Here is a 15,244-nt window from a genome sequence, read left to right as displayed (position 1 = left end):
ATTTTATGAAAAAGAGACTGATGAGTGAAGAATTATTGGCAAATATGAGTAAAACATGGTTTCTCTGAAAGACAGTGGGCGCAAATAATATCACTATTAACTCATAAAAATTAAATGTATCAACTGCACCCTCATTGGGTGTCATTATCAGACATACTGTGTCTTTCAAAACACAATAGGGATAAAAGCAAAATAAATAAATAAATAAATAAAAATCCCAGCTATTTCTCAGGAAACATGACCAGTCCAAATTGTCCAACTGGTGACTAAAGAAGAACACCACCACCACAGCTTGTCTCTCCAGCAACAGAAATACAGTGTACACAGAACCAGCTTTAAGCTTTTAAAGCAGTTTGCAATACGCTGGATAGGACTCACAACATTTGGATGTTTCCAAAATAAGAAGCGATAACTCTTATCCCTACTGAAGGCACAATAGAAAACCAAAATGGCAGTGTAGGCAAACAGCCTCACAGCAATAGCACAACACACAGACTTCTTAAAATCCATTACTGCTTTCTTCAGTTTTCCCCCAAATTTTCCTTTTGCCATATACAAAACCTTTCCTGTCTTTCAACAGATATTCCCTGGAACAGCTAGGAGAGGATATTCACACCTATCTGTGCACAGGTGTGAATACATACAGACAAAATTCCTCAAGACAGAAGGCTTTCTGAGTCCTTTCTCTTTGATCTATTAGTAAATTCACATTAAACATGTGAAGTCTTACACACTGGGAAAGTATGTATCTGCCCAACACTGCAGGACACACAATTACAAACAGTAGTCTCTTCAAAAACAATGGCAATATTAATGGAAAAACAAAGGGGGGAGGGGGGCAGATGCTCCTTTGTGTTTCATGTGTTTGTTTTTGTTTTAAAACTTCAAAATCCCAGATATTTCCTCCCCAGCAATTCCTTATAAATCCCCAGCAATTGACTGAGCTTATGTGAGCTTTAGTTGGAAAAAAAAACATTATGTTAAATGACAGACAACAGATGAACACTAACAATCCCCTAATCTGAAAATGATTACTGTAAAATACATGCATTAGGATGAGCTGTGAGAGCTCATTCTTTACAATTACTGCCCAAACACACTGCCCTGCAGACACCACAGCAGATCCGCTGTCTCAGGCCCTGCAGAAGTTTCAGGCCTTCTTTAGAAGTGCTGGAAAACACAAACAAGCCTGCCTCGATACAAGTCCATCCTTACCAAGTAATCAATAACAAGGCAAGATCTCCTCTGGATAAAAACTTCACATCTAATTTTTTCAGAAAAACTTCTTAACATTACTACTGATCTTCTCCTATGGTAATTGAAACTTCCTATTTATTGCTACTGTAATTGGAAGTGTCCTTGCTGTAACCCACTGCTCAGTCAGATGTCCCTCCCTGCCACGTAATAAAATGGGGAATTATCCCTGTTACTGATACATCTAGAAGTACCATTTCTGATGCAGGAGCTAATTGAACTGAAGCAAAAGTGCTCCCCTGCTGACCTGTGCCAAAGATTGTAGCTCATTTTTCTTTGAGGCTAGTGCAGTGCTTTAGCCAAGAAACAAACGGCAGAACTGCAGAGATCTGAAGGCAATAGATCTTCTGCATATTAGCAGCAAGTTAAAGCCTATTTTAGAAATAATTGGGAAGTGGGGGGGGTGTCTCACTCCACCCACTTGAAAATCCATCCTTGTTGTGGCTCTTTGTACAGAGGACTTGAAAATCAGCAGTTTGGCACAAAGCAGGTGAGATGCTCAACCAGCCATCAACCAGCTGAAGAAACTTCAGTATTTAAGAGATAAAGACACAAACCCAAGTCTAACTGAACCCAGCTGTGGTCCTACAGCATTTCTCTCGTTCAGCACCAGGCTGTAGGTGGGGTAGTTAGTTATCAAGGCATCAGGAGGCCATCCAGTCACAGCCCCAGTGAAGATAGGGAAAACTTCCAAAAGAGCTGCCAGTTCCTTCCCTGATCTGAAGATTTCACGATGAACACTGCCTTTAAAATCAGCCTCGTTGAAGAAGAAAGCAGAACACGTGCACATGATCTCCACTCCCAATGCAATTTGGGTAACAAACAGGTTAAAAAAGTGTAATTGTCAGTGATTAAGTACAAAATGCACATGCCAAGGAAGCAAACCGAGTAAAACACAAGTTTCTGTCTATCTTCATGTATTACTTGGTCTAGAACAACCACTGGATTTCTAAAAATACCAGTTAGGGGTGGTTTATTTAACTTTAATTTTTAAGCAGTTTTAAGACTTAACTATCAAGACATGTAATGGTAAGCATTTAAATGACATTATTTATAGTGAGGTTGCTTATAAGCATTTTTCCATTCTGTCCATAGCATAAGATAACCCAATTGGGGTAGGGCAGTGGATATTTTACCCAAACTAGGTTTTTGAAGTGATGCAAAGCCAGATCTGTACTTTGTAATGCACACAACTTGTGTATTCTAAAGGACACTGGTATCATTGTGACTCAGCTCTTGTTTTATGAAAATTTGAGTATAATAAAATCAAGTTTTGATCAGGCAGAAGTCCCTGTGCTTTGTTTAAAACAGATACATCTTGTCAAAAAGGGATTAAATTGAAGCATAGTAGCAACAGGGAGGCAGTTTCAATCACAGTTTATTTGTCAGCATGTGACAGTCTCATATAAACGTTCAGAAAATAATTCTTATTGCTCTCCTGAATGAGACGAGGTAAAATAGGACGAGAGGTTGGAAAGTAATATGACAGGCAGGGACAAGTGACGCTTAGGAGCAGAAGGAATCTGCAGCTTGCCAAGCTAGCAATAAAGCTGAGGGGCAGGACAGGGAACCCCACAGATCTAAGAGATACTAATGCACAAAAATGGGTATTTAGGGAGGACTGTGCTCACAAGACAACATGCACCAGAATATCAAAGAAAGAAGACGACAAAGTCTGGAGAAAGAGGGAGGAACAAAGGGGTGTTTCTTCCCCACCTTGCTCTGGCCTCTTCACCAGATGAAGAACATATTAAATTCAGAGAGTCTGGATTCTCATACCTTGCCCCATTCCTCACATGTCATGTGCCTGAAATGAAGTCTACAGTAGAGAGCTGCAGCTTTCAAGTTTCCTGCCTAACAGCTCAGACTCCTCCACAGACCTATTGTTTTGCCTTAGCATTTTCAGAATGGGTCAGTCTGAAAATGATCTTACTATGAAGGACACTACCAACCTCCCATGCCAACACGACACACCCTGGGATTCTCAGTTCCAGAACTGTTGCTAGATATACAATAAAAAATACAAACGAAAAGTCGTCATTGTTATTTCCAATAAAAAATAATTAGACAATGTAAATGGTGCCTACCCTCAAGAAAGAATAACAGGCCATTAAGGGATGGAACCACATTTTAATTCCTCATATTTTTACTATAACTCCTTTTTTTTTTTTTTTTTTTTTGAAAGTCAGAACAGTTATTTCTTATTAATTTAGTTATTGCTCTAAAAACTTCAAAGTCTCATTTCCTACAAACTAATTTCACTAAACAGACAAAATATTTACACTTGTTCTTATTAAGGATCTCCTATACAAGCAAGCGCATTCAATCAGCATGAGATATCTAATTACAAGACCTACTGGCCGACTGAACTGCAAATGTGGTTATGTTTCAGAGAAAACTGGAGTAAGATGAAACACGCAGGTCTTGCTGATCCAGTTGGAGGAGGTGCATCGATTCGACAGGTAAAAGAGAGAAGAATTTACTCCTTGAGTGCAGATGGAGCTTAAGCTGCAAAGAAAAATGTAGGAACACAGGGAACTCTACAAAAAGTACAGTTTCTTGGAATAATATTTTCAGTAATTAAATTGGCAGGGTCTCACCTACAGCAAATGGCTTCTGTTGGGAGTGACATTAGTGACATTAAGAGTGTGCATGAGTGCAGAGGGGGAACCCAGAGTTAATTCAAGCCCAGAGAAAAAGATGTCAGAGTTATAGCAACTCCTGTACAGCCAAGGTGGCTACCTTGGGTGTCTTTGTGGTAATTAGAAGAGAGAGGCACACATTTCCAAGTTTATGCAAACTTTACATTTTAATGCATGCACATTTACAATTAAGGTCTGAATATTCATGACCGAAGAGCTTTACTACAGAATAAATTCACTGAGCATTTACTTTATAATCTTCTGTACTCAGCAATACACACAAATCCTGCCTCATCCCCCAAATTAGGGTGAAATCTACCACATCCAAGAAAGCAGTGTCTTATTTACAGTCTCAGTGCACTGCCTCACTTAGATATAAGGGATTAGTTTCAGTGGAATTGGTAAATTTGTTCTGTGAAATCTGGACACGAGATGGAGATCACATATCATAATGTTCTCAAAAACCTGACTTTCCTTACTCTGATTCTGTTTATACATCAAAACACTAATTTATCAAATAAATTTACACAGATGTATCCCTGCTCATCATGGCTCCCTCAAAATAACCACTAAAGCACAAGAAGGACCAGTACGGGAGTTGGCTCTGCTCAATATGCATGCTCTATGGCCACAAACCAACACAGAAAGGCAGACAGACACAACTGTCCCCGATTTTAAGAGCTTGGCCCAGTATCATTGGAGTTATCTACTCTAGGAAAATCCTGAAGACCAAGTCATTGTCACAGAGGGGATGCCAGCTGTGCCAGTGCCCTTCCACAAGGGTTTGCTTGCCCTTCCCCTGGCCTGCCCTCCCCAGATGCAAGCCTCATAGCATCCCTTGGAGGAGAGCACCGATCAGTGTTCATGTTCAGGTCGGTTAAGTTGTAGCAGCCTCGTAGACTATGCCTGCAATTATACATTCCAGGCAATACAACAGGAACTTGATGCACAATATCGCTAGGGACAAAGAGCAAGGCTTGAGCATAAAGAGCCTGGCATGTCCCAAGCTGGGATCTGGGATCTGTTTTCCCAAAAGATGGCTTCCTGCCTCATTCAGCACATGGGCCTTAAAGGCTAGGAAGATGAAGCTTGCTCCTCTTACATTTATTTCAGAAATTTAACTTGCCTCTTGCCAAAGAGAAATAGGTCTTCTGCCGACTCAAAGCACTGCTGGTGGCACACCAGGATGTCCCATCAGATGTGTTTTGAAGAACTTCTCAGAGTAACTAATGGTTGAGTTCCTCTTCAAAGACACCAACAGCAGTTCTTTTCCCTTTAGGACCACTGAAGAGCCTGGCACCAGAGCACTCAACCAAAAGCATTTACTTTTCATAAAGCAAGCAAAAAAATGACTTCTGTTCTGAGGAGCAAAGGGTTTCCCAGGTGGCCCTTAGGCAAGCACCTGTTTGCATTCTTCTTCTCCCACTGCATGTGTACAGCACAGGGCTCCAGAAATGATAAATGGGCTCCATGTATTCAAACATGCATTTTCTGCAGTTAATTTCCTGCCTGACAGTCATATATCAGGTTCTGAAACCATTTTATTTTTAAAGTAGCCTCTTAAAGTGATTTGTGAGCGCCTTTAGTTACTCGAATTTTTGTAGCAAAGACCGTGTTAGGCTAAATTAAAGACAGTAACTAATAGATGGATCCTGTGCAGCACAAAAACAGCTGAAAGAACTTGTGTCTGCCCAGTCCTGGTGACAAAGCGAATCACACAGTTGTACTTTCCAAAGGAAAATCCATATTTAAAATGTAACCTCCAATCCAGGGTAATGATAAAGACAATTTACATAGGTAAGGCTGTTCCTTATATCCTAATAGGAAAAAAAAAAAAAAAAAAAAAAAAAGTTTTCCCTTATGAAGTGAAACACATAGTTAACAAAATCTTATTAGCCTTATTATTTAATTTCAGCTGCCAGCACCAAGTACTAATGGACTGCCACCACCCTCTAGCTGCTGCAGACCCAGCAGTTGTGCAGCTGCAGGTGGGACAGCCCAGCTTACTGAACCAGTGGGAAATACACCCAGCAACTCCAACTGCTCAAGTGGGGTTTCGGTTTGATGTGCAAAAGAATTCAGGAGCACAAAGCAAGGAGATAGAAGAGCAGGAGCACCCCAGGACCCTGGCTAGCTAAGTACAGTCTGACACGGTAGGACTAGGAGCGCTGTTTAGTTTGCTCAACCACGATAATATATACAATTACGTGAGTAACTGCATGAATCCATTCACGTTTTTAAATGTTTTTAAATATTACTTAGTCAGAAAATCTGCATCCCTACTCTGCATCCTGGAACTCAGAATTATTTACATATTTGCAGAGTAAATTTCCACAAACGACTGGATTTCTGACAGCATTAAGAGTTTAATAAGAGCAGTGATGAAGTCGTTCATTTCATCAACTTCAAGCAGCAGGAGATGATTCTCCAACAACTTCAGCACAGCCAGGCAGGCTCACCTGGCATTCTGCTAGTGCAGGTGGCTGCCCATGAGGTCAGTTTTGCATCCTTTTGCATCCAAGATAAAGTATTCAGCAGCCACCATGTTTCTGAAGCTGCTCTATGTTCAACACAACCCAACTGCAGCACTCAGCTGTGCTCTTATCAAACACCAGGGTGATGTTTTTGATAGCTAGTGAACAGTCCTCAAGCAAGTCGTTTTTTTTCCTTGATTTCTCCCTACTGTGTTCTTTGCTCCGGACAAGCCTATACTTCTACATATGGAAGTAAAGAGGAGGAAATATTGATACAGCCCTTCAAGGGTCTTTGTTGGCTTAAGGAAAAAAAGCAATACACATCCAAACCTAAATGGTAATTTTTTCCCCTCCATCTACATGTTAATTTGGACTGCAACAAAAATGCTAACAAAACGTCTCCAAGTTTCCCAAGCATGTCATCTTTGCTCTGCAGAGGCATTCCTGCTAGAGAGTCTCATACTCTAAGAAAAGATCCTGCTAGCAGATTAGAAGTGAACAAAAACCATTGAGCTCTCAGTGACGGTCACATTTGCCACAGAGCAGCTGTCAATGGCACATCTCCTGTTCAGGAGGTTATAGCAGTCAAAATAAAGCAAAAAAGTTGTAACTGGAAGCTTATTAGAACATGACATCATACTGCTTTGGTGCAAAGTTCAAGTCCACCCATACTTTTGAAAAAAAAAAAAAAATCAAAAACAGATCTTTCCTATTTTAACAAATATTAAAATGCAAGTATTGGTTCAATACCAAATGCAAGGAGAATTCAAATGTAGATATTTTGGGAAGTAAATAAGCCAAATAAGTAAATAAAAGATAGGATGGGATAACAATTACTGGCAGCCCCCCCCCAGTTCACAACTATACCCTTTATGACAGATATACACTAAGACTAAACCACTAAAGATTAGCAAGTCTGCTAATTGTCAATTTTTTTTGCTGGATTGGTTTGTAGCATCAGAGCGCACACAGTGTTTAAATTCAGCAGCCTTCTCCACTGACCAAAAGATTGCTGCTAATTTTTTTTTGTTCAGTCAAATACACTATGCCTAAAAGAAAAAAAGAGATTGCATCCTGGGCTTCCACCTTCCTCCTCACTGCTTCTTTTAGCCTGAGAGTTTGACTTGGAATTTATCAGAGCATCACTAAAAAAATAAATAAAAGCCACTGTAGCTGGCCTAATTTTACATATTCCAAGGCTGTAACTGACATTTCTACTTTTACTTACCCATATGTATTACTTAAAGAAAAAGATACATTTTACATTATATATATAATAAAGATAATAAATAATATAATATATATAAGATAAATTAAACGCATCTTTTGTAAATGTGTGTGCGTATATATATATATATATATATATATACACATAACATACACACACATAATGCATTGCAACACACAAATATGCAGCATTTCTTCTGCTTGGAAAGGAGCAAACTAGAGGCAGAAGAAACAGAAAACCACATTTCTTTCTTTACAAGGAAAAAATATCCACCACAGTACCCATTCACCCAGTCTTACATCTATTCTGGCATACCATATGGCTGAGCAATACAACAACACAGACAATGAAATCCATGGGAGAAAACACTGCATTTTCCAATCGTATACTGAGACAAACATGGTAACTCTAACAAGAAAATTTTTCCTTTAATATATTTTGGTGTTTGTTTTTGATATAAGGGGACTACAGCAGATGTAAAATATTTGCATTTCATCAACAAAAAAATAATTTCACCATGACCTGCCTGCTACCACAACACATAAAATATGCTTCAGTAGGGGAAGTAACTCCAACAGCGACAGCAAAGCACAACTGGCAGAGCAAGGGGCTGGCAGGAGGCCACTTGGCCACCAAACACAAATGCCAGCAAGCACACTCGGGAGAGGCATTTCAGCCAAAAGGAGGACACAGCAGGACTTCCAGGATCAGGAGAGGAAGGAGAACCCAGGTGCAAGGGCAGCTTTCAGAAACACGTTTGTTTAGGCTAGCGAGCAGAAACTGAAGCAGGGAATTATTGCTGTCTAACGATCCTTTGGCTGAAGAGCAGGAACACCAGAGAAGGAAACACATTACCTGAACTGAAAGATTACGCAGGCACTGCCAGCTAACCGTGAATAAAGTTAGGATAGGAACGAGACAATGGCACTGAGCCAAATGAACAAACAAGAGTCTGGGAAAGCTCTCTTGCAAGTGTAGCAAGAAAGAAGTCTAAATATTTCCAAGACAGTCCTGTATAAAGTTTTTAAGGCTAATTTGTAACATTGTCAATTGCTATATCCGGGAAAAGATTTGATGGCTCAGGATGTCAAGCAAAAACATCCAAAATACAGAAACTGATGGCTAATGGAGCAAAATGCAGTAATATTGGCATGCAAATAACCAAATAGGTACTGCTACAACCATGGAAACAGATCATTTGCATGCTCGATGCAAAGAAATAAGTTATGATTTATGCCATAATTGATTTTCCTGTTTGTATTCATGATTGTTGTGCTGTTAAAATAATTATGCTATTTTTATATTGCAATTGCTAAAAGAGTGCATCTGTCATATCTGCTATATGTTAGATTACAAATTGTGACATTGCAAATTCAAGTAACTCTACTGGTATGGTACAAGTCATGCCAAAGTACTTTCCTGCAATGAGTTAAGTATGGAACATAGCTTTCTTTTTAGCTTCAAGAAATACATTTCAAAAGATTTTAAATGCATTGCCTAATTAGGTATATGGTATTTGTTGAGTAACCAATATCCTACCCTGGCTTAAATTAATTTCCATGTATTTTTTCCTCTATTATATCATCATGTCATTTATACAGAGAACAAAGATAACAGGAACACTTGTAGCTAAATTCACTTCCCTGAATACAGGAAGAAAAATTCTTGAGTTTGATGCAAACTAATTCTTGAGTTTGCATCAGATGTGGTTCAGCTACATATTCCTCAAGCAATGGTATTTCTGAACCTTTCCCCCAGTGAAGGAACAGTATTCTTGGCTATATTCAAACTGATATTTCACTGAAAATCAAGGCACCCTCTGTTCAGGTTGTATAACAGGAGAACTTCAGTGATAAAAACCAGTTTGGGTTATGTGCTAAATTCAATGTCATGAGCCAAATCATACCAAAAAAAAAAAAAAAAAAAAAAGGCAGGAAGAAAATCATTACGTGGCCACCCTAGCAGGGATCACTACAAATCCATCTGAAACATTGCATTAAACACAAAACACCGCATTTCAAGAATTTAAGTTAATGCACTAAAGGGAAGCCCATAAAACCCTGATAGTGTCTGCGTTCTGCCTTCAAGGACATGGACAGATGGAGTAGACAGATTATTAGTTCTAAGTTGTCCACAAGAGTTAGACCTGTTTACAATATTCTGTATTTTCAGGTCTTCCCCACTTCCTGGTAACAGGAAGGAAAGTTTTATCGGCAAGTTTTCATGGGATCACTGCAAACATGAAACAGAAGCAGCAGATAAAAAGTCAAAACAGTGCATGGAAATTTGAAAACCAAAAATCTAATCAGCTGAGTTTCTGCTGCCATTGCTATCTGTCACTGTTGTAATTTTCATTACTCCAGATGACTCTTAAAACAGAGCAAAGAAGCTGCAGGGCTTCTCTCCTACCACGTGATCCCATCAGGCAGCATTATCAACAGATCAATAACTGCTGAGGTACAGGCTTCACAGCCTTTCTAAGTCAGGAAGCCACTATGCATTACAGGCACATTACCATTAATGAACAATAGCTTCATGTGTAAGTGTGGACAAGTATCTTTCCCTTCCTCTAAAGCAACTGTAACAAAAAGGTACAAATCTGAAGATTCTGAAACAGAAGAAGGACCGAGGTACCTCCATCTGTAACTCTGTGTTACTACAGATAACTGGAGGAACAGATTTCTGGTATTTTTAATTAAATTTAACAGAGATGTGGCACCAATAGCTCATGCTCTTTCTTACAACATCACTTTGGTATTTTTGAAGTACTGTTTCTAAGAATTAAAAATTAAGAATTCTTTGAAACCACTGTTCCCAGTGCTGTAGCTGTCCATTTACAAGTAAAGCAAGGTAAGGTAACTCTTTCAATAAATAAGAAAGGAATTACAATGCTAGCTAACTCTTTGCTGTACCCTATCTTCCCTACCACTTGTTCATTTGATAACTCCTGGGGGACAAAGCAAATCACAGAATCATCCCCTCCCTCCCACAGCAAAAGCCTTACCTTCATCGTTCTGGGCCAAGGAACCTGCTAAGACAGTAGCAAGTGCAATCCCTACAGCTAACCACTTCCAGAGACAAAACCGCTGTAGCATTTTTTGTCACACTTCACTCAAGGCAGATCTGAAAAAAACAAAGATTTGGTACATGCATTAGTCAACCAACCTTCACAAAGGTGATTACAAACTATTCCATAGCTATGGATGCATATAGGGCATATACAATGTTGAACTGTTATGGACCACACCTGTTAAACAAGCAAGCTTAATCCCATTAACATTAAAACATACAAATGTACATTAATTTGATAATCACGTATGCACAGCCTCCCAAGCAAGAATCTTGCATTTGCTTTATTAAGCTGCAATTTCAATAAAATTAAATTTTTCACTCTTCCTGCTTCAGCCTTGTGCTTCACAGTACTTTGGAGAAGTGACCCTATGGGAGAAGTTCCGCTTATTAAAACTGATGTTTAATTGCAAGAGTCAGCAGAGAGCCAGCATCCAAACCCAGTGCCCAGCAGAACATCTCCCAGTAAATGGCCTTCTCTAACAATGCTCTAGGTAAGTAGGTAAGTGGCCAGCAGGGGAGGGGGGGAAAAAAAAAAAAAAAAAACACAAAAAAAAAACACAGAACAAATCAAAACAAAATCAGAAGAATAAACTGGCCAAGACAGGTCTGGATGAACAAAGAGAGGTTTGGATGAATTCCAGAGCATATTTAGAATGAGTAACATCAGGAAGTTATATAAAACTGTTTTATTGCTCCAATAAAGAGAATTAACATATTTCTGTAGACCAGAACTGAATTATTTAAAAATCTTCTTTCACATTAAAAAACATTGTGACAAATACAATGAACTTCCTAGCAACAGAAGCATGAAACGGCGAGAGAGTTACAGCATTATAAAAACAAGCTATTGTATAAAAAGGGTTTATGTGCTGTCAATTTTCCCAAGCAAAGCACTTGACTTGGATTTCATTGCCAGTTTCCGCTTATAACTTCCCATTGTGGTTACAAACGCCCTGTATCTCATTCCAAGCCAAACAAACAGACTGCTTCCCCCCCTCTTCACGGCTCCAGCACTAACAAAGCCCAATCCACCTGGTGGCACAGTGCTGGGCTTGTGCTGTCATTTTCTTCCATGGACCCAGCATGTAGAAAAACAAACGTATGGACAGCGTCTAATTCGCACCACAAAACCAAACCACCAGCTTAGGACATACAGACGTCCTTTGGGATCACACTCTGCTAATCCACACCAAAAGGATGTGGAGTTTCCACTAACAGAAAAGTTTTGTTAGGTATTGTAAAAGACAGGAATTTCTCCAAGGTCTGAACTTACTCCAGATCATATCAAGGCTCCCTTACACATCAAGCAGAGCTCCTTTCTTCTTCCCAAAGACCAAGGAGATCACCTCTGACTTTTTGTTTTTCAGGGATTTTAATACTAAAGTTCACTATTAAAAGAATGCTATGAAAATACAAAGGGCAGGGGAGGATGGCACAGCACATTCACTACTCCACCCCTCATTCAGGGGTTTAAAGATGATGAGAAGCCTTCCCTTGTCCTGATCCAGGTTGATGTCTGGCTCCTGCCACCCTGGCCAGTGCAGGCCATCAGCTACAATGTGCAGCAGCTTCAGGAAGCAGATAAATACCACATATCAAGCACAGGGCTCCATGTGGTAGTGCGAATTTGGGGGACTGTGTTTGTATTTCAGCTGGACAAACATCAGTCTGACAGGACGGCTCATGATTACGTGAGTCAGTGAATCCAGGCCAAGCAACAGGATCTATGTACCATGAACATGTGCCCATCTTCCTCCTCCTACAACAGTCTCTGTACCTAGCTCCAGGGGAAACAGCTCAAGTAAGAATTTCAGACTTTTCCTAATGGGGCTATCATTCCCACCCACAAGAGGACACCAGAATTGTTAGCAGAGATCTCACAATCCATTTGGCCAACTTTCTGTTTAAAAGCCTGTTATGCCGCTAGGAAAAGGAAGCTTTAGGCTCATAAACATGTTACCAATCAATTGGAAAGCATGTAACTGCTAGAGGAAAAGAGCAGCTAGTTCTCAAGGAAATAGAAAGGAAAAAGGGAACCCCCTCCCAGAAGCATGCGCAAGACTTTGTGCTGGTCAAAAGTGGCTTTTTCCCCCTTTACTTACCCTAGTAACCAAAATGCTCACGTGCACTGTCACTTCCACATAGCCAACTCAGAAGTCATTCTGGATTCTGCAACAGCATCTTCAAAGGACAGAAGCAGCTTCCACCATACTATATTCTAGCTGACTACTTTTAAATCAAGGCTGAGCACCTCCACGTTGCCCAGATGGTTATTATTAAACAAATCAAAATATCATCAAGCTTACTGGATGCTTTTGAGGATGCGATCATATCAATACTTCACCATTTTTTCCTCACACATTCAGAGGAGACCCTGAAAGCATTGGGCGCTGTTGTTTTTAATTTTAAGCACATGGCATTATTATTGCACGAGGTGACATTTACTGTCACGTGCCCCCAACATCTTACACCTCAAAAATGGAAACAGGTTGTTCAAGAGACTTATTTAGTTTCTTCAGCTTGGCCTAATAAAGACCACAAGCATATGCAGACTGACTGTGCTCCAAGTCCTAGAAAGAAATGTCCATACACACTTCAGACCTCAGAGATATTTAAATTTACAATCTTGGGAGAAAAAAAAAGAAAATCCACATCTCTAAATCACGATGTCCTATTTTTGAAACATCTATTCAGAGCTCAGCTGACGTTCTTGAGTCAAGTCTACTCTAGAGAGATTTCAGGACAGAATCTTGGCAGACTTATTTTTGATTTTGATGAAAAGTCAAGTAAAACACGAGGACAGCACCACTGCTGCTCTAAGAATACGCATCTCTATATACAAGTGCATACAAATTGGCCTCCCTTTCTCCCCCATTTTAAATCAGAAAAAAAGCTGGTAAGAGAATGTAGAAAGCAAGGATGCTCCTACCAAAGTTAAGCAGACTCTGCTAACTCAGAAATAGCTCACAACCACCCAACAAGTTATTACACAGCTCCAAAAGGTCCACAGTCTACAAGAAACAGCGTTCAGCTGTAAATGCAGCCTGACATGGCAAAGGACAATTGTGAATTGCTAATAAAAGGAATATCTGTCATGTAACGGCACACAGTAAGTCTTAAAAGATTAGGAAGTATAGGAAAATACATCACATTGCTGTAGCAAAATTCTTAAGTTTGATATTACCACAGGGAATGAGAAGCTATATATTCACTCACAAAAATCCTTAATGAAAAATAAAGAGATCTGAGGTTTTGGGGAACTCCAATTTTTGGCATATATCTTTTTTAAAAAAAAAAAAAAAATTCTCTCAGGAGCATTCCATGTTTGACTGCATGTATGTACTGAGACATAAAACCAGACAGAGGTCCCAAGAAACACAAGTACACCCGTGTTTTCCCAGAGGGGTGGTGGCAGCAGCCGATCACTGGCAGTATTTGCAATTGCCAGTATTTACAGCAGTGCCATGATGGCACTCCAAGGAGCAATCATCTCTCCTCATCTCACTTTTGTTTTATTATTTTATCTTTCACCAATGTAGTTACTGAATCGCTCAAACTCCAGCAAGTCAAGTCACCTACATGACACATTTCAGAAAGTTTTAAGACAGGATAAAGGTGAATGGAAAAAAACAAAACCCCAGAAATCAAATGAGTCATGGCATCTGCGCACCTGGAATATATTTAAGACCCAATGCTCTTCTTGTAATCTTAAAATACTTACGATCCATTGTTATTGCAGTACTTTAAAACTCCACACTCATTTGAAGCTGACCAGGGAAACATGGACTTAATTAAAATGGATAGCCTTGGTCAGGGTAAAATAAGCAAATAATAATTTGCTTTTTTTAATATTTATTTTTTTAATAAATATTTTATATTTATTTTAATAATAATAAAATACCCATGCAAATTTGTTCTTGGTACAGAAATAACTGAAGTTAGAGAAGCCCTCTGAAATCAGGTGTTTGCTATTGTCACATGTTGGAAGGAAATGATTCTTTATAAAATTTAACCTCAGAGAAAGATTGGCAAGGGAGAGGAAAAAAACTATTATAGATGTGGTTAAGAGGTAACAGAGAAGGAAAAACTGCTGTACAAATATCCAAACCCTGGCTAACATTGTCCCCACTGGTCTCTGGCAAATTTCCAAGCCAAAACTAGCACTTAAATTGCACCAGAACATGAAGTTTCTACGTTGTTTTTAATAAAAAGAAAAAACAAAAATCTCAGCTTTGGACTGATTTTGCCCCAAGTCAGAGGCAGTTGGGTTATTCAGAACCTAGCCAAGGCTCCCTACGAACAGCACCACAACACGAACATTGGTATAGCAGCAACTTTAATACCTTCTGACCACTAGCAGCAAATTTGAACACATCTTTGAGGCAAGCACAGTTTATAACTCATTCTAAGAGGAGAAAGTGCAAACTTACAAATCACTAAGTAGACGTAAACAAGCATTTGCCATTTAATATACGTCAAGAACAATAGCCCCTGTGAAATTACCATGGTTGGAAGAACAGTACAGCATGTTTATAAATGTTTAGATACCTATTTACGTGAATGCTATGATTTTA

At 39.3% G+C, this 15,244-nt stretch overlaps 1 protein-coding gene across 4 annotated transcripts in view; it reads right to left on the bottom strand.

Annotated features, from left to right (window-relative positions):
- The window catches only part of PCDH15 (protocadherin related 15), a gene marked incomplete at both ends in the record, with an annotated part of 362,472 nt that extends 351,779 nt beyond the window's left edge, over positions 1-10,693 (bottom strand). For all 4 annotated transcript variants that reach the window (XM_084290012.1, XM_084290010.1, XM_084290013.1 and 1 more), the window contains one exon: positions 10,603-10,693. In XM_084290012.1, coding sequence (XP_084146138.1) covers positions 10,603-10,693 — 91 coding nt within the window. The remainder of the gene's footprint in view (positions 1-10,602) is intronic.
- Positions 10,694-15,244: the final 4,551 nt, after the last annotated feature.

The sequence above is a fragment of the Netta rufina genome (assembly GCF_964035555.1).
Source record: "Netta rufina genome assembly, chromosome: 7".
Lineage (NCBI taxonomy): Eukaryota > Metazoa > Chordata > Aves > Anseriformes > Anatidae > Netta > Netta rufina.
This window is presented reverse-complemented; position numbering and strand designations above follow the sequence as displayed.